General features: G+C 55.1%; 1 protein-coding gene across 1 annotated transcript in view; it reads right to left on the reverse strand.

Moving 5' to 3' along the window:
- The window catches only part of KCNAB1 (potassium voltage-gated channel subfamily A member regulatory beta subunit 1), a 44,393-nt gene extending 27,398 nt beyond the window's left edge, over nt 1–16,995 (reverse strand). Inside the window, exon 1 of the mRNA XM_008500213.2 lies at nt 16,670–16,995. Coding sequence (XP_008498435.1) covers nt 16,670–16,911 — 242 coding nt within the window. The 5' untranslated portion in view covers nt 16,912–16,995. The remainder of the gene's footprint in view (nt 1–16,669) is intronic.
- Nucleotides 16,996–24,489: the final 7,494 nt, after the last annotated feature.

Raw genomic sequence — 24,489 nt, forward strand, 5'->3', positions numbered from 1 at the left:
TTTGAATTTATTTTTTTCCTTTTCTTTTTTTCTTGTCTTTTCTTTTTTTTCCCCTTTGGCTGCCTCCCGAGCAAAGTTGCAGCTGCCGCATTAAAATGTAAATAAGGCAAAAGAGCTGGGGCTGGAAGCCAAGCACAGGAGCTGTGGCAGATGTGGCTGCTCAGCCGGGATCCCTGCCTGGAGCCAGGCTCTGCCCGGCCCCCCAACCCCACCAGGAAAGGTGACAGAGACCTTGGTGTCCCCAGAGCTGCCCCGGGGCCCCGCTGCATTCCCAAGGGATCAATTCCAGCATCCTCAGCCTGGGAGGATGGGCAGCCCACAGCTCCTGCCCCCCAGCTTCATCCCGGGAACCCGAGAGGAGGGAGAGGAAAAGGGAAAAAAAAATAGGAAAAATCCGTGTTGGTGCTCAGCATTCCTTTGAAGTGCAGGGCTTCAAATGGCTGAGCTGTCCTTGTGAAAAATAATATACATATATGTAAATCCTGAGGGACTGGAATGAATCAGGTGACATCCAGAAATAAGGAGCAGGGAGGTCTCCATCCCAGCACCGTCTGGAAGGATCTGGCCCAGCAAAGTCCTGGGGAACCTGAACCTCCTGCTCAACCCCTGAGCACATCAACCCCACTTTGGTCAGGCAGGAAATCAGGAAGGAAACCATTCCCAGGAAGTAAACCATTCCCAGGAAGGAAACCAGTCCCAGTGCTGGGTGCTGACTGTCCGTCGTCCCCCCCCCCCCCAGGCCCATGAAGAACTGGTGCCATTTTCTGTCGTTCTGTCGTTATTTTGGGCTGGGAGAGACAGAAATGAAAACCTGAAAACCCCATCCCTGGTTTCCCCATCCCCTGGCCCACCTTGGGAAGGGTTTGGTCACTGAGCTGAAGGGACTGAAGGAATGAAACTGGAAAACTTGGGTTTGCTCCAGAGGCTGATCCTGGCCAAAAAGGATCCCAAAAGGGATCCCAAAAGGCCAAACAGGGAGAAGGAGGAGGGGACACCAGGCACTGGGGATGGGGCTGTCATCTGGCAGAGGTGACACCACCAGGAACCCATGGGCATGCTGCAAAAGTTCTGTAACTTCACTCCCAAAATATTTCCATTTACACCCTTGGCACATTTTGGGTGGCAGGGACACCTCCAACCAGCCCAGGGTGCTCCAAGCCCCATCCAGCCCTGGAACACCAGCAGGGATGGGACCTCCCCGGGGGTTCACTCCCCAGCAAACCTGTTCCTGATCCCAGCCCAAAAGGAAAAGAAAACCTGCTCAGAAGTCCTGTTTGGATTTTGGGAAAGCAGCTGGGCTACCAGAACACACTTTTAATGCCCTGGTTTCCTCCTCAGCTCCCCCCAGCACCCTCCAGAACGGGATTCTCCCCGAGCCAGCCCTCCCCTAGGGAGTGACAATTAAACTGCTGGGCAGATGCTTTCCAAATACCTGCTAAAGTTGGAAACATTTACAGGAAGGCTATTAGGAGACTTGGAAATAACAGTAAAAATCCATTTTCCAGTTAACCACTGGCTGTAGGAGCTTCTTGGACTGGCTTGGTCTGCAGGAAGAGAGGGGGGAGGAAGAAATCCTGAGGAGGAGAAACCCTGAGGAGGAGCAATCCCTGTGTGCAGCCAGGGGCAGAAGGATGGAAGCCAGGACCGAGCCCAGCTCTGCCCAGCCCCCGTTTTCCCAGGAGAGTGCCGGGTTCAGCACCACAAGGTCACAGCTTTTGCATCCCTGGGAGGAGAGGAGAAAAACCCATCCCAGCCGCAGCAGCTCCGGCCTCCTGGGGAGCAGCACAAAGCACCGCAGATTTTGTTTGCTCAGCTGGTTCCTTTTCCTCCTCCTTTGGAGTTATTCCTCCCTTCTCCGGAGCCACATTCCTGGGGGAACACCCGCCCTGCTCACCGGGCTGGCCTCAGCAATGCAGGTGGGGTGATGAACCCCTAAAACCCCATCCTGATGGGGAGAGCTGCAGGAGGACTGTGGCATTTGATAGCAAAAGCTCTGTGCTGTTTGCAGAGGAGCACTGAAGGGGACTGATAATTGCAGCAGGACTTCAATAAACCCCAGACTCCTAAAAATACCATGGCTGGTGCTGGGAGTTCAAAGGAGTGGAAGAAGCAGCCGGGGGGCAGGGAGGCCAAAGCCATTTTCCTGGGGGCAGTGCTGGGCTCAGAGAGGGCTCGGGGGGCTCAGAGGGTTTTGGGGTTCCTCCCCCTCTGCAGCAGCCCAGCAGGGAATGGGAATGTCTCAGGATGCTCCCCAGGATCCGGGCAGCACTGAGCCCTCCTTGGGGCATCACTGCCCTGCCCAGGGACAGGGAGGTTTGGAGGTGTGAAGGTCTCTGCATCCCACTTGGGTGTTTCTGTAGGCAGAGAAGTGGGCTGAAGCATTCCTTCTGCAGCTGAGTCCTTATTGTGGCTCTTCATGCCTGGGGTTGGTGTGCAGAGCCCCCCGAGTGCTGCTCTGCCCCTGGCCAAGGCAAGAGGAGATCTTAGGATGAAATCCTTTGGGGTGAGGGTGCTGAGCCCCCCTGGGTTGCCCGCAGAAGCTGTGGCTGCCCCATCCCTGGAGGTGTTCAGGTTGGATGGGGCTTGGAGCACCCTGGGCTTTGGGAGGGGTCCCTGCCCATGGCAGGGGTGGCACTGGGGGAGCTTTAAGGTCCTGCACACCCCTTCCCATTCTATAATTCTCTGATTTTTGTCCATCAGGGTGTAACAGCCTCTGTTGGGATGTGGCTGGGACATCGCCTCTGTGCCACCAGGGACACAAGAAGGTCCCACAGCCTGGCAAGCAGCAGGACCCTGCAGCAAGTCAGAAAACACCCCAAGCAAGGAAAGGATGACCCAGACCCCCTGTATGGGGCTTGCCATAAGCACAGACACCAGAATTTGGAGATGCCCCCCTTGCTCTAGGAGAAGGGAGGGGGCAGGCAGCAGTCCCATGTGTCCAACCATCCCCATCTCCTCCAGACCTTTGGGCTTCGTGTGCTCAGAGGGGGCTGGGATGGGGCTGGGCACCTGCTGGGCTCACCCTGGGGATGGTGCCCATCCTCCCTGCAGCCCAAACACGGGCTGCTGAGCTCCCCCAGCTTGCCCTTGCACTTAGAAACCTTTTTGTTTAGGCTGGTGCTGGAATTAATGGTCAAAGCTGCCACCATCAATTATTTATGAACACAAATAGATAGTGGAGCTTGGCAAATTGGGTCCCCTGTGCCCCTGTGCGGGCAGAGCTCTCATCAAGGGCTATTTCTGAACTGCTGACAGCCCCAAACCAGCAGCACAGCCCCAAGCCCTGCCTGGCTCAGCTCCCTGACACCTCCTGGGCATGGACCAGGAGCTGGGGGGCTCGGGGTGAAGTTCTGTCCTCCTGCCAGGGCTGAGCTGCTGCAAGGAGCTGGGCTGAGCAGCTGGGGTGGCTGTAAGGACAGCTGGCTGCACATTTTAACAAAAAAGAGAAAAGAAAAGAAGAAAAAAAGAGAAGAGAAGAGAAGAGAAGAGAAAGAGAAGAGAAGAGAAGAGAAGAGAAGAGAAGAGAAGAGAAGAGAAGAGAAGAGAAGAGAGAAGAGAAGAGAAGAGAAGAGAAGAGAAGAGAAGAGAAGAGAGAAGAGAAGAGAAGAGAAGAGAAGAGAAGAAGAGAGAGAAGAGAAAAGAAGAGAAGAGAAGAGAAGAGAAGAGAAGAGAAGAGAAGAAGAGAAGAGAAGAGAAGAGAAGAGAGAAGAGAAGAGAAGAGAAGAGAGAGAAGAGAAGAGAAGAGAAGAAGAGAAGAGAAGAGAAGAGAAGAGAAGAGAAGAGAAGAGAAGAGAAGAGAAGAGAAGAGAAGAATGGAAAGAGGAAAGAGGAAAGAGGAAAGAGGAAAGAGGAAAGAGGAAAAAGGAAAAGAGAAAGAGAAAGAATAAAGAAAAGGAAAAGAAAAAGGCAAATTAGAAGGCAGCTTTTGTCTCCAGCAGCTCTGCAAGGCAAGCACAGCCACCACATCACCTCCAAAGGAAGGTTTGAAGTCACCCCAAATATTCCCCCATCTCCCAAGCACCTGGGGCATTGATCCAGAGCATTCCAAAGGCCAAGAGGCCAAAGCCCCCTCCCCGTTTGCTCCTACAGACCCAGGAGGAGCTGCCTGGGGGGGTCCCCTCTGCCTGAGGTTACCACCCAAGAGGGCAAAGGAGCTTTGGGGCTGCAAAGCTGAGGTCCCTGAGCTCCCTGCTGTCCAGATGTTCTCCCATGAACAGATGTGCTGCTGTCAACTTGGGCTTTTGCATTCCAAGTTGGTTGCATTCAAGCCTGAGCTGCAGTGGGTCCACCAGACCCGTGGGGGGGTAAGGAAAAAGCCCCCGAGTGGGCTCCTCCCCTGCCCCCAGCCCTGGCACAGCCCCTGGGCCTCTCTCTCCCAATCTTTTACATATTCCCACGGGCATTAGGCAGCACCAGGGGCCAGCACCATCCCAGCACCCCCTCAGCACCACCCCAGCACCATCCCAGCACCACCCCAGCACCATCCCAGCAACATCCCAGCACCACCCCAGCACCATCCCAGCAACATCCCAGCAACATCCCAGCACCATCCCAGCAACATCCCAGCAACACCCCAGCAACACCCCAGCAACACCCCAGCAACACCCCAGCAGCATCCCAGTAACAACCCAGCAACACCCCAGCACCACCCCAGCAGCATCCCACACAACACCCCAGCAGCATCCAGGAGCATCCCATCACCACCCCAGCACCACCCCAGCAGCATCCCATCAGCATCCCAGCAACACCCCAGCAACACCCCACACAACACCCTAGCAGCATCCAGCAGCATCCCAGCAAGACCCCAGCAGCATCCCAGCAACACCCCACACAACACCCCAGCAGCATCCCAGTAACACCCCAGCACCACCCCAGCAACACCCCAGAGTCATCCCAGCACCACCCAGTGCCATCCCCAGAGCAGGATGGGGGCTGCAGCATTGCCCAGGGTCAAAGGGGGGAGCAGCTCTTGTTATTTTTAGTGTAGAACAAGGGGCAGCTCAGCTGGCATGTCAGTTTAAGCAGCATCAGGGACATAACTCGAGCAGAAAATTAATTGGGAAGGACTTCAGCTGCAAATATGAGGGAGCTGAGGAGTTCACAGGATTATTGCTACAGCCGTTGGGAAAAGCCTCTGGCTTGTCCAGGCACTGGATTTCCCTGGGGATGAGGAGACAGGCCCGGAGATGAGTCTTAGGGAATTTCAGCTCCATCCCTGTTGGCAGATGCCTTCCCCAGCTGAAGGGTTCAGCAGCACAAGCCTGGAGGTCACTCAGCTCTTCCTCCCAATCCCCCTTCCCTGCTTCTCTTAGGGAAGAAACCAGTCCTGGATACAGGGAGCTCTGGGAGCAGGCACAGGGAATTAGTCACACAGATAAAGCAAGAGCCCTGCCACCCCCCAGATGCTGTTCTGGGTGCTGTTCCCCAAGTCCTGGGCAGCCCCAGCCCTGGGTGCTGAAACCTCACCTCGAATTAATCCAGGGAGGATTTACCAAGGCCCAGCCTGGAGCCTGCAGGACAATTTGTGTCCTGTGGGTAGCAAAGAATGGCAATGACCCAGAGCCCAGGGGAGATCAGCAGAGAGAACCCGTGGTGTCTGTCAGCCTAACACCTGGGAGCAGATCCTGCCTCTGGTGACATCACACGTATCCCACAGATCTGCTTCCAGGGGAAACTGAGGCAGGACGGTGCAACGGCTTGGAGAGGGCTGTAGGAGGGGAATTGGGGGTCACAGGGAGCTCCTGGCTGACACCATTCCCCCAGATCTCTGCTCCACTGGGATCCCACCAGCATTCCCCTAATACTGCCCTCCCTGCAGTGCCCAGGATCCCCCCAGGAGCACTGAGCCTGCCCACCACCCCCCAGCACCTGGAGCTGCCTCCAGGAGACACTGATCAGAACTGTGGCTGCCCCATCCCTGGCTGGATGGGGCTGGGAGCTGCTGGGAGGTGTCCCTGCCCATGGCAGGGGGTTGGAACTGGATGGTCATTAAGGTCCCTCCCAACCCAAACCATTCTGTGACTCTGTGATCTCTGCCCTGCCAGCCATGCCAGGGAGCAAGGAGCAGGAGGGTGTGATGCTCCTGATAAAAGTTGGCCATGGCTGAAGTACAGGAGCAGGCAGTGGGAAAGGCCAGGCTGCCCTGCAAGGAAAGCCTCCAGGTTGTTATCAGTCCCTCAGATAACTCCCAGCACCCCTTCCCTTCACACCCATACACCCCAGCTCTGCAGTCCCCAGAAGGTTAATGCTGGTATTTGCAGCACTGGAACCAAGTTGCACACTGGACTTCCATGCAAAAGCCATCCTGGCTTCAGATCACACCCAAGGACCCCAAAATCAGCCTCACCACAACCCTGCACCCTCACTCCCCAAGAGGACACCCTGGCAGGGCAGCAGCCACCAGCCCATGGGCTGGGAGCCAACACGGCTGATGCTGGCATTTTATATTTATTTTCTATGTATATATATCAGCCGCTGAGCCCCCCTACACCCACCGAGACCCCCCCACACACACCGAGCCCCCCTGCACCAAGCTGCTGGCAAGGGGGTGCTGAGCATCCCCAGCCCTGGGCTGCTGCGAGGGACCTGCTGAGCAGGCAGAGCCAGCAGCCCAGCTCCCAGAACCCTTCTCACTCTCAGCTGAAGGCGTGACAGCACAGCTCATCACCTGCCCACACGGAGCAGTTCACGCTGAAGTCACAGCCGTTCATTATTTTTCCTGCCTCGGAAGAATAAACCCCCCCCAGGCGCACGAGGCACTTCAGAAGAACACCCACGCAAAGTGGGGTTTTTTGGTTGGTTTGGGTTTTTGTTGGTTTGGTTTTTTTGGTTGGTTTGGGTTTTTTTGTTTGGTTTGCTTTTCTTTTTTTTTTTTTTTTTTTTCTTCCCCCTTTCATGTCACTTAAAACTCGCTTCCAGCTCCTCTTTGCTCAGTGCACCGGGCAAAAAAGTCCCGGAACCCCCCCAGGATGAGCTGGTACCCAAGGCAGAGGCTTCTTGTGGAGCTGCTGCAGATGAACTTTCCCTGCCCGGCCTCGCTTTGCTGACTGCTTTTCCTGCTCCTTAGCACTAAGTTACAGCCAGCGCTTCACAGGAACCATCTTTACACCGCCGCTGGAAATTCACAACGATCCGCCCGGCCGAGAGGTCTCGGGAATAAAAATCCCACATCAACACGCCCGGCAAAACCATCCCCACCCCAATGCCCGAGTTTCAGGATCGCTCCACAAGCCCAGCAGAGCTGCCCCGCAAAAACCCCGCAGCACCCGGGCCGGCAATTCCGTACAGAGAGAGAGCAGCGTAACAAAGAGCACGGCGACCATACCTATATTTCATGCCCGTTTGCTTTGCGGTGGATTCTTTTAATGAAATGTGGTGCTGAGGGGTGAACGTCCCCAAACTGCGAGCGATAATCGCCACCGTCCGGAATTTTGCCCGGGCTGCATTGACTACGTTGGGGGCACTGGTGTTCTGCTTGCTGATGTGCCGGTCTTCACCATTGCGACTCTTCAAGTTGTGCTCTGTGCAGGCGATGGACACTTGCATCGCGCCCCGGGGACACCTTCAGCCACCCTGCGAGGTGGCAGCCCCAGCCCCCGCCCCGGGGGGGGCTCCCGAACACGCCGAGCTGGGCCCCTCCGGAGCAGAACCGGGTCTCGCTGGTCCCCGCGGTGTCGGCCAGAAAGAAAAAAAAAAAAAGCCTCGAAACGAAGGAGGAGGAGGAAAAAATAAAAAAGCAGAGCAAAAAAAAAAAAAAATCCCAGCGGCTCTCGGCGTTCCCCGGGCAGGATTCAGTCAGAAGAAAGCATCGGTGCGGTCGGGGTGGTGGTGGCAGCTCCGCTCCGCTCCTTCCCCGGGAGCCGCAGCCGCCCCTCTGCCTGCCCGCAGCCTGGCTCCCGGTTTTTCAGCTCCCGGTTTTTCAGCTGGCTGCGGGCATGCTGCAAGCGCTGGCTCCGGGATCTGCTGAGCAGGCAGGACCCGCTGGGGAAGGGGCTCGGAGGGGCTCAGGGACCCGCAGCACCCAGCGCTGCTCCGTCCCCCGGGAGCGGCCGCCTCCCACCCATGGCAGCGGGGAGACCCCCGGCAGGACCCGGGGGGGAGCGGGGACCCGGCCCCCTTTGTGCTCAGGGAGGAGGGGGCAGGCGCTTCGGGAGGATGCTGAGCATAAAAATAGCAGCCGGCATCGCTGAGCAAAGAGAGGACTGCTTAGAATTCCACGGTAAAATGGGTTAATTGTGAAGAGGAAAAAAAAAAAAAAAGGAAAAAAAAAAAGAAAAGGGAGGTGGGGAGGGGATGATGGGGAGAAAAATCGCTGTGCTCCAGCGCTGCGGAGATCTGAACGGTTCTGCCCGTGTTCCGAGCCCCCGGAGCCGGGCTGGCAGCAGGGCAGGGGTAACCCCGCTCCCCCCGGCACCCCCCGGGCCCCACAGCAGGACAAACCGCAGCGCCGAGCCTGCGGAGCAAACCCAACCCTGTCCCTGTCCCTGTTCCTGTCCCTGCTGCAGCTGCACCCCGAGCCCCCCTCGGGGCTTTGGGCTCCGAGAGCAGGAGGCCCCCGGGGACCCCCGGGCTGGGCAGTGGCTCGGGGTGGTGGTGGGTGGGGGGAGGCTCAGAGAGACCCCTGCCCCTCACTGCCACCCCCCAGAGCAGCCCTGGGGGAGGATGGGGGCAGAGCCAGAGGAGGGGGTGCCCCTCGGTGACAGCACAGAGCGGGTGGGTGGGCGAGGGGTTGGCTGCCCCCATACTCCAGTCCTAAGCAGGACGGTGAGAAACGCTCCACAGGGGTTCCTAAATCTGCCCCCCAGGTCCCAGAAGGGCTGGGCTGAGGTTGGGGGTACCTCCGAGGGTCCTGTCACCCGCCCTCTCCTCAGTGACCCCAATCCCTGGGGGGTGAGCAGCCCCCAGCCCCCCGGGGACCTGCCAGGCTCTGCCCTGCTCAGGGCAGGAGGAGGTGGAGCAGGACGGGGTGGCGAGGAGAGGGGAGGGTTTGTCCCTTTGTCCCCCGCAGCGGGGGCACACTGAGGCTCCCTCCCCCCACACACCCACCCCACGGAGGAGGGGAGTGGGAGAGTGGCTGGGGGGGCCCGGCAGCCAAGCCCACCCCCCAGCCCGTTCTTTGAGCACCATCGCAGAGCCACGGCAGCTCCTTCGTGACGTTTCCCCCAAATATTTAAAAGGTATTAAAAGCTGTGGAGCTCTTTCAAGGGGGGGGGGGTCGGTGCCTTGGCCTCCAGCTCTCTGCACCGGTCCCGTTGCAGCCATCAGTGAAAGGTCCTGGGGTCACTGTCACCCATGTCCAGGTCCCCATCCCGGGGCTGCCCATGCCCTGGGGTGCCAGAGGAGGGTCAGGATGGGGACAGAAGGGGACAGCCACGTTCTGCACTGGCACAGCCCTCGGAGCACATCAGCTGAAGCTGCTGAGCTGCAGTGGGGCTGTGCCAGGGGAGTGTGTGTTTAAACACGGGATTGATTTCATTTCCCTGCACAGGATAATCACTGTGAGACGTTAGCACAGCATCCCTTGGTGCCATGAAAATCCCCCAGCTTATGAAACCACGGGAAGGAAGGTGACATCCTCAGTGACAGCTCCAGGCCCAGGCTCCCCGTGCCACTCCAGTGCCACCAAACTGCTGGGGACACACAGCTGTGTGCCCAGATACGTGTCTGCATCCATCCCCCTCACACCCCCAGCCCCACAGCAATTCCTCATTAAATAACTCCCTCAGAATACTTCATCCTCACATCTGGGGACATGCAGATGCTCAGGGCCATTCCAGGAGCTGCTGCAGCCACCCTGGGGCTCAAAACAAACCCAGGAGCCAGGCAGGGACCCTCAGCAAGAGGGATGCTGGAGACACACACAGGAGCCAGGAGATGCTCTTGGGGCTTCTCCACAAACCCACGTTTCATAGCCTGGGTTTCTTTGGGCAGGAGCAGGGTGACCTGCAGCACTGCCACAAGCAGGACAGAGCAGAAACCTCCAAAAAGGAAAAAACCCCACTGTATTCAGGGCAGGTTTGGTCCCTGCAGGGAGCTGTGCAGCTGAGGGGGTGATGGACAAACCCTTCACAGCTGCTGGGATGAGCAGGGGAAAAGATGCCCCTGCAGCCCAAAATATACAAATAAAGTGAGGTCTTTGGGTCTGGGCTGGAGGAGACACCTCCAGCTGATGCACAGCCAGCCCCTGCATGGCTCAAGCTGAAGGCATGGCTTTCTTCTGCCTTTTTTTTTTTTTATATTTCACCTTTTAAAGGAAACTTTGAAATATTGTGCCAAGTCTGGCTGGAGGTTTTTCTGCACAGAAGTTCTCAGGCTCTGTCAATCCTGTGAAGTGGCAGGGCTTAATTTCCTGCCTCTCCTGTGCTCAGCCCTCAGCAGCCACCTCTGCCACAGCCCCATGTATTAATTGAGCACTCGTTAGCTACATTCATTAATCAAACGATGCTGACTGCACCTGCAGGTGAGCCTGGGGTACAGGGCAGAGCAGACCTCTGCCTCCAGCCCTCTGCTGTCCATGCTTTGCCAAGTGAACCCTTTCAGTGCTTTCTAGAAAGTAAAATACTTTTTTGTTTTAATCACTCATTGCAAAGCTCACGTTTCTACCAAAAAAAAACCTCAAAACAAACCAAACAAAAACCCTCCAAACAACAACAACAAAACCTGGAATTTTTCAATTGATCTATATAAAAATATTCAGCTTTTACATAAATAGTCTGAGCTTTTCTCAGCTTTCACCTTCATTTCTCACAGAATTATCTTCTAAATTTGGAGACCTATGGACCCCTGGGGACCACAAGCCCAGGAGGTCCCCAGTGAGCCATAAGATTGGGGCACATTTGCAGGGGGAGAGGATCCTGCTCTGGGGAAGCCACCTCAGGATGTTTGCTGCAGGTTGAGAGCCAGACACCAAGGGCCCCCCAAAATCACTGAGGCTTTGGGCACTGGTCCCCAGGATTGCCCTTCCCCAGAACTGCCCCTTCCCTGGCAGTGCTGAAGGTTGGATGGGGCTTGGAGCACCCTGGGCTGTGGGAGGGGTCCCTGACCATGGCAGGGGTGGCACTGGGGGGGATTTAAGGTCCCTCCAGCCCAACCCATTCCATGAATTACCTTGCAGGAGTGTCCCCAAGCCTGGAGGTGCAGACAGCCCCTGGGGACTGCTGGCAGCACAGCTGGGCAGGATGGGGTCCCAATAAAAGCTTTGGTTGGGCCCCAAAAGCTCTGCTCAGGAACCCAGCCTGGTGCCTCCCACAGCCACTGCCCTCCCACTGCAGGGCTGGGGGGTTTCCTCCTGGGCTAATTACTCCCAGCAGCTCCCTTAATTGGGGACACCCATGAGATAAGGAGTGGGACCAGGTGGGGGAGTGGGGAGAGGAGCCCAGAGCTGGGGATCCCCCTCCCTAGGACTCCCCAACCCATCCCCATCAGGAGGCTGGGAGGCACCAGAGCCCTCCCTGGGGAGGGACCCTGCCCACAGGGGCAGCACCCAACCCTGCAGCCTTGGGGACCACAGCTGCCCCCAGGAGGGACACTTCTTTTTGGTAACATTTGGGTATTTTTAACAAGAGCTGCTGAACAAAGGCCCCCAGGCCCAGCAGCATCACTGGTCTGGCACCCAGAGCTGAGCTTGCATTTGTGATGGCACCTGAGGAAGGCTGAACAGCATTGCCCCCAAATGGGTGGGGTTTTTTACTTAAAAGGGTGTCTCTCTGGCAGGTTTTCAGCCAGGCTGTCCCCTTACCCACCCCCCAAGTGCCACCAAACCAGAGGTGACCCCATGCCAGGAGGGCAAACACACTCAGTGTCATTTTAAGGGGGATGAGGCTGTTCCCCATGGTTTGTATTTCACTTCTCAGCACCTGGAAGGCAGTGGGTTACCAAAGAGCCCCCAGAAACACCCCATTATTTTCATGCCTTGTGCCAGGCTGCTCAGGGCTCCTGCAGAACCCAGCACGGAGCTGCAGGAAGCCGCAGGGATCCCCAGGGAACAGGGTAAGGAAGGCAGAAAGCCACAGAGACACCAAGGCTGGCACACCAGAGCTTTCTTGCTTTGCCACATGTATTCTAGACAGAAAATGCAGCTTTTTCCCAGGTGCTTTGGCAGAACTCAATGAATAAGTGGATCCCAAAGACAGCTCATTGGGGCAGTGCTGACTGAGCAGGAGATTTTGGGTAACTCAGTGTATTGCTGGTATCCATACGTGTCACATGTCACCCAAGCATTACTTGTAACTCTAAATTAACTCTGAATTAAATTTAGATGAAGAAATGTGTTGTGAGGTCTTGCTTTTGGCTGCTGAACAGCACACAGCTCCCTCCTGCCCTTCCCAGGGAGATGCTGGAGGATACGCTTATCACCCAGGAACTCCTGATTCTCTGGGATGAGCTGGTGGAGAGTCAGAATGGAGGTGAGCTACAGGAGACTGTCATCTGCAAAACTTTATTCCCACAGCTACCCCTTCAGCAAACCCCCTGGGAACCCTTGGCTTTCCCTGGAGCTGCATCCTGGGGCTGGAGCAGGGACCTGCATCCCTCTGTGGGCAAGGCAAATGTGTCTCCTCAGGGATTCTGTAAACCAGGACTGAATAATGAGCACTGTTAAAATAGCACCTTCCCAAATAATATTAAAAAATAAATTAATTCTTCTCCTGAGGTCTTCTCTTTTGGCTGTAACATTTCTAATTACTGAAGTGAGCAGCACAGAGCAAGCATCCATCAGCTACATCCACCAAAACTGGCACAAGTTACAATCACAGAATCATTTGGGTTGGAAAAGACCCTTCAGGTCACCAGGTCCAAGTGTTTGCCCAGCACTCCCTCAGCACCACATCTCCATGGCTCTGAAACCCCCCAGGTCTCCCTGCATGGCAGAGAGAGCTTCCCAGGGACCAGCACTCCCAAAATAACAGGAATCTGCTGGAATCAGTCCCTGAGGAGAACATCCCATCATCCAGCAGTGTCACATCACTAAGGAACCATTTCCAGCCCCTTGAATTTCATGGTTGCCTCTGGATGCTGCCAGGAGCCTCTCATGGGAAGGGGAGGCAGCACAATCCCAACAGGTCAGCACTTCCCCTGACACCTCCCTACCACCCACACCCCTGTCAGCTGGAATCACCACTTCAGGCCTTCAGGAATCTGGTTTTTCACCTGGCCAGGGCATCTCCTTCCCCAGGAGGCCATGCAGAGAGGGCTGTGCTGGCCCAGGGTGCAGCAACTCGTCCTCTCCCTCACTTTCCCTCTGCTCCTCGTGGACTCAGAGGGAAATTATTGCTCTCCCCTCTTCCAGAACCCTCTGCAAAGACTTTTCCTGCACCAGAGCAGGAACAGGATGTACCTCCCAGAGACATGATGTCATTTTAGTGAATTAAACACATGGCACTGTCAGGTCTTCAGGTCACCTCCAGGCAGGGCCAAGCCCTGGGGAGCCAAGGAGCTGCTGTGCTTCCCAGAGCCAGGCAGGGAGCTCCCCCAGCACATCCCAACCTGTGTAGAACAACCACTCTCCCACTGGAATGGTGCCCGTTCAATTAGCAAAAGGACTTACAAGAGGATTGTTACTTATTGCCAAATGCATAACCACTCATTAGGTCCTCAGGGGGAAAGAATAATTACTCCACAGTCCCTTCCACAGTAAAAAAAATCTGCATTTTGTACCCCCAGGCTGGGCTGGGCACCCCAGGGCTGCTGGTGGGGAAGATGCTCAGCTGGGGTGTCCCCCAAGACACCCCCCAAGAGCTGCCCCTGGGCACACACCAGGGACTGCCCTGCACTTTGCAAACACCCCAGGAAAAAAATGAGCAGAGGTGCTGGTGGGATGAGAGCAAGGCTGTGCTGTCATCTGGAGCCTCTGGCACGGGGCTGGAGCCAACCAAGCAGCTCTGGAAACACAGACTGGAAATAATGGGGGGGAAATAAAGAGCTTATCAGGCAGCAGCAGGCAGCTCTGGTGTGGGGAAGCTGGGGAAGCAGAGGCAGCAGTGTCACAGCAGGCAGGATGAGGGGGACAAGAAGCAGGACCCCAGGATCCCCCTGCTCCTGTTCTGCCCCTGCTGGGTTTGTTATTCCCAGGGGATTTTTGTATTTTTTATACTCCCTCAGACTGTTACTCTGATTCTCCTCAGCCCTTCCCAACACCCCCAGGTCTCAGAAGGACATTTGTTATCCTGTGTGCCACCTCTGACACCTGCTAGCCGGGACAAAAGGTGGCATTTTCCAGGGAAGTCTCCTCTTTACCCCAATCCAAGTGTTACCCCAGCAGTGCCAAGGCCACCCCTGCCCCATGTCCCTCATCCCCACATCCCCAGGGCTCTGAAACCCTTCCAGGGATGATGGGGACTCCAGCCCTGCCCTGGGCCAGGGCCTCACAACCCGTTCCAGGAAGAAATTGTTCCCAATCTCCAATCTAAACCTTCCCTGGCACAACTGAAGCCATTCCCTCTTGTCCCATGCCTTGTTCCTTGGGAGCAGAGCCTGATCCCCACCTCTTCAAAGCCCTGCCAGAGCCTGCTTTTAGGATCATTTCCTGAAAGATGGAGCCTTGAAACACCCCAGCAGGCTGCCAGCTGGGATCTGCCTTCCCTCCCCAGCAGGGATGCACTTGGTGTCAGCATCCAGCCAGGTCCCAACCTCAGCAGATCTCAAAGTCAGCCCAAAGACACAGAGATTAAAAAAACAAAAAACCAAAAAAACCAAACCAAAACAACTCTTTCAACCAAGACCACACAGCCTCACCCCTGAGCAGCCTGCAGACCTCAAACCTGCATAGAAACACCCCCAGAACTCCATCGTGGGTCCCCCTCAGGGGTGCTGGGTGCTGTGGCAGGGAGCAGGGATCCAGCTCAGCAGCAGCTCTGCCCATGGAGCCAGGGATTTATCCTGCAGCTGGTGAGCTGGGGGCTGACAGGGGCACAAGGGGAGTGAAAAGCAGCAGCAAGAGTGAAAAAATCCTGCGGGGCACCCAAGGAGCTGCTGCTCCCCAGGCACCCAGGGGGGATTTGGTTTGGGGGTTGGGGGAGGGCAGAATTTTGTCTTCCACCTTAGAAAAAGGTGTGAATAACCCTGGGAGGTCCGGGAGGGAGGATCTGAGCTTCCACATGGCCCTCATGCAACAAAAGGACACATGAAGCATCCCAGGAGCTGCTGAAGAGCTGAGCCCAAGCAGGGAGCAGGGCACAGGCTGCCCCAGGCAGTGGGCACCCTTCCTTCAAAGGGTTAAACCAGTATTTCTTACCCTGGGGAGGAAATAAAGGCTGCACACAGGAGTAAATATTCAGTTCCCATCCTTCCCTACACACATCCCCTGTTTTCATCCTGTCCTCCCCCCTCCTTGTGTGGTGTGGGCAAGAACCCTTCAAAGGTAACAAAAATAACTTCCAGAAGCACGTGGAAAAAGGAATGATTTGGACTAAGAGGATAGAGATGGGAATATCAGCCATCCCTGCTGCCTTGGGGAGCAGGCTGGGAAAAAAGGGAATAAAAAAAGAAAAGAAAACAGAAAAAAGAAAAAAAAGAGCCAGCACTTCTGAAAAATTGGGCTGGGTATTAAGAGAAGGCCCCAGCTGGATGTGGCTCTAGAGATCAGTGTGCCCAGGAAGCAGAGAAGGGGAAGGCTGTAAGCTATATCCCAATAAATATAATGCAGCTGTGCTGCAAACTGAGCAGATTAGGGCAGGATTATAGGACCACACCAAGTGCTCTCCTGTATTTTGCCATCTAAAGATGAGATGCTGTAAAGCTGTGATGGCTGAAATGAGGCTGGGAGCAGCTCTGCCAAGGTGAGTGCTCCTCAGGTCCCTTGCTGTGGGGGTACAGCCATGACCCCAGAAGAAGGGACAAGGGACACTGAAGTGTGTGACCTAGCACAGAGCAAAGCACCCCACAGCCCAGCCCCATGGCCCAGGCAGTGCCCACCAGCACACACACACACAAAAATTCAATAAAACCCTTCCCAGTTTATCACCTTGGCTTCTCACCAGACCCTCCCTCTGTAGGACACAGCCCTCGAGGGCCTGGCCAACATCTGGAAGGTGCTGGGGGCTTTCAGCATCCCCCACACCCCACTGAGCTCCCCAGCTCCATCACCAGAGGCAGGGAAATCCTTCCCTGTGCTTTAAACCTTTTGTTCAGAGATGTCATTTGCATCCCCCTGGTTCCTGCCTCACGGGGGGAGGGATGGGAAGCTCCCTGCTGTGGGCTGCTCCTGATTTTTAACCACATCTGCCCTAATCCCTGCCACTCATCTTTTCCCTGGGCTAAAAACCTGTTTAATCACCCAGCACAGGGACAATCCCATCCCTCACAGCCCTCCCTTCCCTACAGCCCAGCTCCCACTGCCCCTTTCAAGCGAGACAGCCAGAGGTTTTTTTAAATAAAAACGTAATTAGCAACACCTGATTGCCTCATTTCACTACATGAAAAAAAAAAACAAACCAGTATTTTGCTGCTTTGCATGTTACATGTTCTTAAAAGGCAAACAAACCCAAAGCTGCAGGAGGTGCTGTGCATCACCCATTGCTCAAAGCAGAGCTCAGGGAAGGGACAGAGAAGCTGCTAAAGCAGGTGACACCTTCACCCCACAGAATCCTGAGGTGGGCAAGGTCCCTGGGCACCCCCTGGCCAAGCTTCCCCCCCCTGCTTGCCCCCCTGCAGTCCCCAGGCCATGCAGAGGTACCTGTACTGCATCCCGCTGCGGGCTGGGATGCTCTCCTGCAGCCACAGCCCATGCAGGTGCAGGAACTGCTCCAGGTGCTTGAGCTCAGTGCTGGGGCTGAGCCTCCTGGGCCAGCCCGGGGCTGGAGGAAGGGTTCTGGGGACAGAACTCAGCTTCCTGCCCTTCAGCAGAGCTTCACTGGCCTTCTGCAGGCTGGGCTTGGGGGCCGGCACCTCCGCACAGGCTGCTTTGTACAGGTGCATGGCGGGGGCTGGGGGGTCCTCAGGAGCTCCCAACCTGCTGGCTGCTCCTTGCTATCCCAGTCCCTCCAGCACAGGACAGGAGGAGCTGGGCTGGGTGTCCTCCCCCCCAGAGGATCACAGGGCTGTGGAGCAGGAGGTTTCTCCCAGGCGTTCTTTCTGCTGTTGCAATTGGCTCCTTTTTAAGTGATGCCCAAGGTGGATTCCAGCCAAGATCAGCAAAGTTGTTCCTCTGCTGCAGCCTCTCATGGTCAGGCACTGGGGGGATAAGGGCTGCCAGTGGGAACAGAGCACAGACCCCATTCCCCAGGCCTTATATTTAGGTAATGAGAACTATTTGTTTGGGATTCAGTTCAAGGCCAATAAAGGAAATCTGAATGCTCTCAGAGGGCTTGTTTCAGGCCTGGGGCTGGGCAGATGAAGGCTGTACAAGCTTCTCTTAGACAAGCCATTAAAACCTTTTGGTTTCCATTGGGAACTCTCACATCATCTGTAAACTTCCCCAGGATCTGCAGCCTCCCGGGGCTTCGATGATTAATAAGGAAACAAAGGCTACAGAGCACTCAGACATCAAGAAGGACAAAACGACCTGAAAACAAACAGACCAGGGAAATACTTGAGAAAAGAACAAATTCTGGGCATCGGGGCAGGGAACAAACACCAGATTTTGGGAGGCTGTGTGTCCCTCAGGAGGCCACGAGTGGATCAAGAGAGGCTGCAGGAGAGGAGCCAACAAAGCCCCTGAGATGCCACCAGCTGCTACCAAACCTCCAGCAGGTGAAGTACCACCCAGCACAGAGTTCATCCCTGCTTAATATTAAATCCAAGCCTCTGGTTCTCAGGGTCTTCATCCCCAGAAGGGTGATGGGAGAAGCAGCACAGGTTTTGTGGCACCACCAAGGGCACCCAGCACCCACAGGTGAAGATGACAACCAGGAGGACCACAGTGACCTTCACAGTGACCTTCACAGCACCAGCCCACAGTGAACAGACCATGATGACATCTGAGGCACGCCGTGGACACAAGTTTCTCTTTTTTTTACGAACCCAACCCATTTCCTTAATGTCATCCTATCCAGAGTACACCAGGAAAAATAAGTTAAATAATCAAGTGATGGATGGATCATTAACTCAAGTAATCCTTAAATCTTTCAAAGCAGATAAACAAAGACTGATCCCAAACCCAGGACATATTTTTAAATGGTTATAAGTCAATGTCACCCAGGGGGTTTGGCATGGGATCACCCTGTCACCCTTTCCCTGCAGCTGCTGTGCCAGGGCCCTGAGGGGACCAATGAACCCCATGTCCCTGATTTCCCATTAAACTGGGGGGCCTGCTCAGTGCTTTTATAGCTCTACTGAACACCTCAGGGGTCTGACCATGAGGAGAAACTGCTCAGCCTTACCCCCTGCCCCACTCAGATTCCCTTCCCTGGCCTTTTCCAGGCATCTCTGTACTCAGGAACTCCTTGCTCCATCTCTCACACGTTTTATCTTGGTTTCCTTTCAGCTCCCTGCCTGTAATTTCTATTCTAATGACATTTTCATTAATTTCTAATCCCAGGGTATCTTCAAGATTGCTGTGCTTTGTGCCAGGCACTTCAGGCATCCCCTGTCTGTCTGGGATTAGGGGAGATTCCACCCAATGTCCCAAATGAGATCCCCCCTGTTACCCAGGCATTTGGGTATTGCTGGGCAAAACACCAAAAATCCCCTTTGGCAGCAGATCTGCCCCTCGGGGTGAACAGAACTCACCTCCCCCCCTCTGCCAGCCCCCAAAAACCCCTGGGGACTGAGCCAGCAGCACCCATCAGCTCCTGTTCCAGCTCCTGTTCCATCAAGGGTCTCCCTGGGGGCAGGAGATGAGTGAGCTGCAGCTCTCATTTCTGCTGATGCCACGAGCCCCTTATCTATAGACTTATTTATTTTATTTAATAGGGGTAAGATCTGATTCTGGAGGCTGCAACCTTTAAGATCAATGGGATTAGAAATTCAGCAGCTGGAGGTTTCCCCTCCCTGGGAAGGAAGGGGGCAAAGGGGGGACAGCAGCCCCAGCAAAGCCTTCCCTGCCCTTTCCCTCTCTCCCACCCATCCCCTGCAGCTTTCCCACTGAATTCAAACGGGTTTGACACCCACTGGGAGTTCAGGAGAAAGGAGGCTGAGGAACCCCGGGTGCTTTGTGCTGCAGGAGGCACAGGAACTCAGAAAGCAGTCTGCAGAACTTCCAGCTCTGTGCTGTGCACCCATCACAAAACAACCCCGCAGAACCAGAAAAGTTGGGCTTGGGCAGTCAAAAAGCTTTTCTATTATTGCTTTTATTGCTGTTGTTCTTATTGTTGCTGCTGTTCTTATTATTATTTCTATTATTAATAATCATAATCCAGTGGGAAGTGTCCCTGCTGATGCAGGAGGGTTGGAATGAGGTGATCCTTGAGGCCCCTTCCAACATAACCACTCCATGAGTCTCTGATAAGGGCTTGGAGCAACCTTACCTCTAGCAGGAGGTGTCCCTGCCCATGGCAGGAACTGGAGGAGCTTTAAGGTCCCTTCCAAGCCAGTCTAACTTACAACTTCTATGACTCCAGGATTCCATTATTTATTATTATTGTTGTTGTTATTAATAATATTGTTAATTCATTATTAATAATACCATTATTAATATTATTGCTAGTAGTAGTACTACTATTTTTACCACTACTACTGTTATTACTACAATTATTATTACTATTATTACTATTTTTACTACTACTGTTGTTATTATTACTACAATTATTATTACTATTATTATTACTACTACTATTATTACTACTACTACTACTAGTCTTATCGCCACTATTCCCACCACTATTGCCGTCGAGGGTTTTTTGGGGGGTTTTTTTTTTGTTTTTTGGGGGTTGTGTGGTGCCCTCCCGTCCCGGTGTGCGGGTACCTGTGGGGCATGCCGGTGGTGTAGGCGATGGTGAACTCGCGGGAGAGCTCGCAGCCCCGCAGGTACCAGTTCATCTCCAGCTCCCGCAGCAGAGCCAGCCGCCGGGCAGAGGGCTGCAGGGCGGGCACGGACCGGGCCCCCCTCTCCTTCCCGCTCTCCGACGAGCTCTTCCTGGCTCTCTCCCGGCTCCCCAGGGAAAGCACCGACTGCTTCCTCAGCTTCAGGGCTTCCTCGGCGTTCTTGTTCCCCATGGTCCCGGTCCGTGCCGCCAGCATCTTGCTTCTCGCCCTCTTTGCCCCACGTCAAAGAACCCGAGGGGGTTTCCTGCTCCTCACACGGAGCTGTAACGGGGGTTTCCTGCCTTTCCCCGGCCACCTCACACGGAGCTGTAACGGGAGATGGGTCTGGGGAGCTTCGCCAGACAGAAGAGCTGCGACCTTCTCATGGAAACACCCCCGGCAGCTCCCTCTGGCCAGCGGGCTCCGTTTGGCGAGGGAGCAAGAGGATGAGTTGCAATAGTTCTTGGAGAAAAAAAAAACTAACCAAACAAACCCAACCTAGAGCCACGTGCAGTGCAGAGCACCTCAGCTGGACCGCTCCAGAACCAGCTGGTTGGAGCTCTGGAGATGGGCGGGCTCCCACCAGCACAGGTAAAGCCCAGAGCCTGCTCCCCTCCATGGCAAAGCCACGGCCACGTCGGCTCCTCCCAGAACACTGCAGCATCCCTGCCACCAACCATGCCACCAGCCCTGCCACCAGCCCTGCCATCATCCCTGCCACCATTCCTGCACCATCCCTGCACCATCCTTGCCACCATTCCTGCACCATTCCTGCCACCATCCCTGCACCATCCTTGCCACCACCCTTGCCACCACCCCTGCCACCACCCCAGCCATTATCCCTGCCAGCATCCCTGCATCATCCCTGCCTTCCCCCATCCCGCTGCCCTTCTCTTCCTCCTCCTCCTCCTCCACCAGCTCCTCGGGCCGCCCCGTCCAGCAGGGATTCCCATTCTCCGAAGGATCTGTGTCCACTCGGGGATCTGAGCACCCGTGGGATGAGAGCAAGGTTCCAGTTTTCCCTACATTCTGGAAGACGTCTGCAGGGAGCGGTGCTGGCGGGGAATGAATTTCCCTCTGGGGCTGGGGATGTGAAAGCCGATGTGGAGATTACAGCACTAATCACAGCAGCCACTTCAGGAGCACAAACATATCCCGGGGGGGAGGGAGAGACAAAGCAAAGAGGGGAAAAGCCCCGGGGGGACGGGCAGGATTTGAAAGCCATGGGACTGGGGAGAGGAGCAATCCCCTGAGCAGAGGAGAAAGGCACCAGGTGAAGGGTTTCCTGCAATCAGGGAAAAGAGAGCTCTGGAGGTCCCTGGCCCAGTGTCCCACCCACAGCAGGTCTGTCCCCAGCCCTGGATGAGTTTTCCCACCCAAGACCCCCCAGCCCTTCTCTTCTCCCACTGATGGAAAAGCTTTTCCCAAGGCCCAGCCCAAAGCTCAAGAGCTGTGGCTGTTGTTCCCTGCCTTCCCACCGTGTCCCAGGAGAGCTTGGATCCATCACCACCCCCACCTCCCTCCCTCCCTCCCTCCCTCCCTCCCTCCCTCCCTCCCTCCCTCCCTCCCTCCCTCCCTCCTTCCCTCCAGCTGCCCTTGGGTCCCCTTGGCCACCCAGGACCAGCCCAGCTCCCACCACCCCCTGGACCTGGCTCCCTCCAGGTTCTGGTCACTAGGGGAGCCCTCACTGGGCCCCCCAAGCCATGAGTTCTGGTGGGGGTTTCTGGACCCCCATGGGTGTGGGGAAAAAAAAAAAGCCCCTTTTAGGTGCTTTATAAATAAGCAGTTCCATCCCCTTTAGGAAGAAGTCCCACAGCAGGGGGGTTGGAGCAGATGATCTCTAAGGTCCAACCTAGGCCATTCTATGATTTTAAGCCCAGCAAAATTTCCCTTCCACAGGCACTGGTGTTACCCAGCCTGTTCAGCAGAGATGGCACCAAAATGTTGTCTGGAAATCTGTCAAAACTCAAGACTGGGGCTGTGAACACATTCTAGTCCTGTGCCTGCTCTCCAGTGTCACCTTGGTGGTCGTGAAGAGAACTTCCCAAAGAGGGAAAGGTTTCCAGCAACCCCAGAAGCCCTAAAACCAGCCCTGGGCAGCTGAAGCCATCCCTGCTGGTTGGACAGGGAGGAAGCCTCCAGCCTTAGAGAATTCTGATAAGATTCTTCAAGATCTTTCCCTTGGAAGTTGGCAACAAAGAAATAGCTGCACAACCCTGCAGTCCCTGGTGTGTGGGAGGCAGCCTGTGCTCACCCAGCCTCCCTGCCCCTGGTTAGCATTGCCTTAAGCACAGAAACACCCTGCTGCTCCCCAGGCCTGGGGGGGGGGGGATCAGGGACCTTCAGAGAGCAGGAATTCCAAAGCAGCTGCTGGTGATTTGTCCCAGCCTCAATGGGACATTGTTGGTGGCACAGAGGCTGGTGTGAGGGCAGGTGTTCCTGTCATGGCCCATTTAGCCAGGTAAGGGATATGGGGCTGTGGGGTGAGCCTCTGTTCTGGCAGGTAAGGAGACCCTGGCTCACCTGATGAAAAATGCAGGAGCTTGCTGTCCCTGAAATGGTGATACAGCAGGGCTGGGGCTGGTGGGGCAGCTCAGCCAGGTGGGATTCTGCTGGGCCACTGGGACCTGTGAACAAATCACAGACTTGTTTGGGCTGGAAAAGACCATCAAATACAACCCCAACACCACCAAAGCCACCACTCACTCTATGATTCTTAAAACACTTTCTAAAATGTGAATTCTATTCCAGCTGCTGTCCCTGGAGTCAGACACACGACATAGAAACCATCTCCAGACTGCTCTCCACATCCCCCCACGGTCCTGGGGCTGAGGGGGGGTCCCCAGCCCTGCCATATCCCCCCGGGTTAATCTCTGTGCTGCCAAGAATAAAGCCCTGCACTTATCTGTATTAAACACACAATCCCGGGCTCTCTGGAGTAGAAGGAGGTTACAGCACCAGGAGGGGTGCAGGGTACAGAACTGCCACCAAACACCAGGCTCCATGTCCCAACAGAAAGTCCTGGTGGCCCCCAGCCTCCCACCATGGGGCTGACACCACATTTCCCTCTGGCCCAGACACCCAAATTCAAACTTTTTTTTTCCCATCTGTAAGTACAAGAAGCCTTTCTGAAACACCCATAGGCGTTTTCTGTTCAGAAGAGCACAAAGCTCCAGGCTGAGTTCCTACCACTCACACAATCTGTGGTTTTAAACTTTTTTTTACCCACCTCTCAAGCAGGTTTCTCTCAGGGTGTGCATTTCAGCAGCTTGAGCTGTGTGTTGGCAGCAAGGGCCCCACAACCTCACCAGGGGAATTTCATCCTGATTTTCTTCCCCATTTATTGAGAAGAAGGAAACACAACAATTTCACAGTGAAAACCCATGACATTTATTGTGCCTCCCTCCAGAACAGGGGAAGGCAGGGTGCAAATCCTGATGGGGCAATTCTACTACAACTCATGTAAAATCCATCCTCTCCTTAACAGTGATCATAAACCCCACCCCAGCTTCCAGATCCCCCCCTGCCTCTCACTGAGTGCTCCCCTATCATTATTATTATTTCTTTTCAGCCCGTGTGTGCAGACATCTCCAGCCTCTGGCTCACACAGCCAGGGCTCACCACCCCACGCAGGATAAACGAGCAGCAGTTAACAGCCCGGCAGGTTCCATTTAGAGCTTTTTAAGCACAAAACCTCCCGACTCGTGCGGGTTCAGGTTGAGCTGGAAAATATGTCAGTGATACCCACGGAAACATCTAGATTTCATCCCAGAGGAGCTGGGCAATCTCCAGAGGCAGGATCTAATTAGCAGGGGCCCAAATGATGGGGTGTAGCTGGGCAGCATCCCTGCCCTGCCTTCTGCTGCCAGGAACTGAAACCCCCCCCGGGAAAGCTTCATTAAGGTTTTTAATTGCTTTTAAATGTAATTGCATTGGAGTGCAGGGAGGGCTGGGTCAGGGGAGAGCCCCGGCAGCACCCAGGGGCTGGAGGAGATGAAGTCCCCTTCCCAAACGCATCCCCGAGGGGAATTCCAGCTGCTCCCTTGCCACGTCCTTGTTCCGCCCAGATTTATTCCATCAGCTGGAAACACAGTAAAAGTGGCAGAGGGTAAAAAGCGCTGGATCGCCTGATGAAAGGGAGGTGGAGCAGTTGCTTCTTGCAGCAAACTCCATAAATCCCCAAGGCAGCCCTTTGGAAAGCTCCCAGCTGCGTCCGGGAAGGACGGGTCAGAGCCAGGCAGCTCCGGGAGCACGTTCAGGGATTCCATCTGCTGAAATTAAAAAAAAACAACCTGCAGTGGAAGTAGGCTCCCTTCAGCCATTTAGCTCCTCAATTAAAATTAGCTATAATCTCAGAGCCAGCCCTATCACATCCAAGCAAAAAGGAAACATTCCTGGGGATGTTAATTAACTTTTTTTTTTTTTTTTTCCGCCGCATTGGGACTTTTCTGTGTTAGCTCCGGATCGCATCAAGGTGCTGGAGAGTCTGGAGAGGGGATGATTGCCCAAGGTGAAGGGGAATTGGGATGTTCAGGGCGGGAAGGCAGGGGAAGTGATGCCAGGCTCTGCCCTTGCACCCCTGCCCCAGCTCTG

The sequence above is a fragment of the Calypte anna genome, chromosome 9 (genome assembly GCF_003957555.1).
Source record: "Calypte anna isolate BGI_N300 chromosome 9, bCalAnn1_v1.p, whole genome shotgun sequence".
Classification (NCBI taxonomy): Eukaryota; Metazoa; Chordata; class Aves; order Apodiformes; family Trochilidae; genus Calypte; species Calypte anna.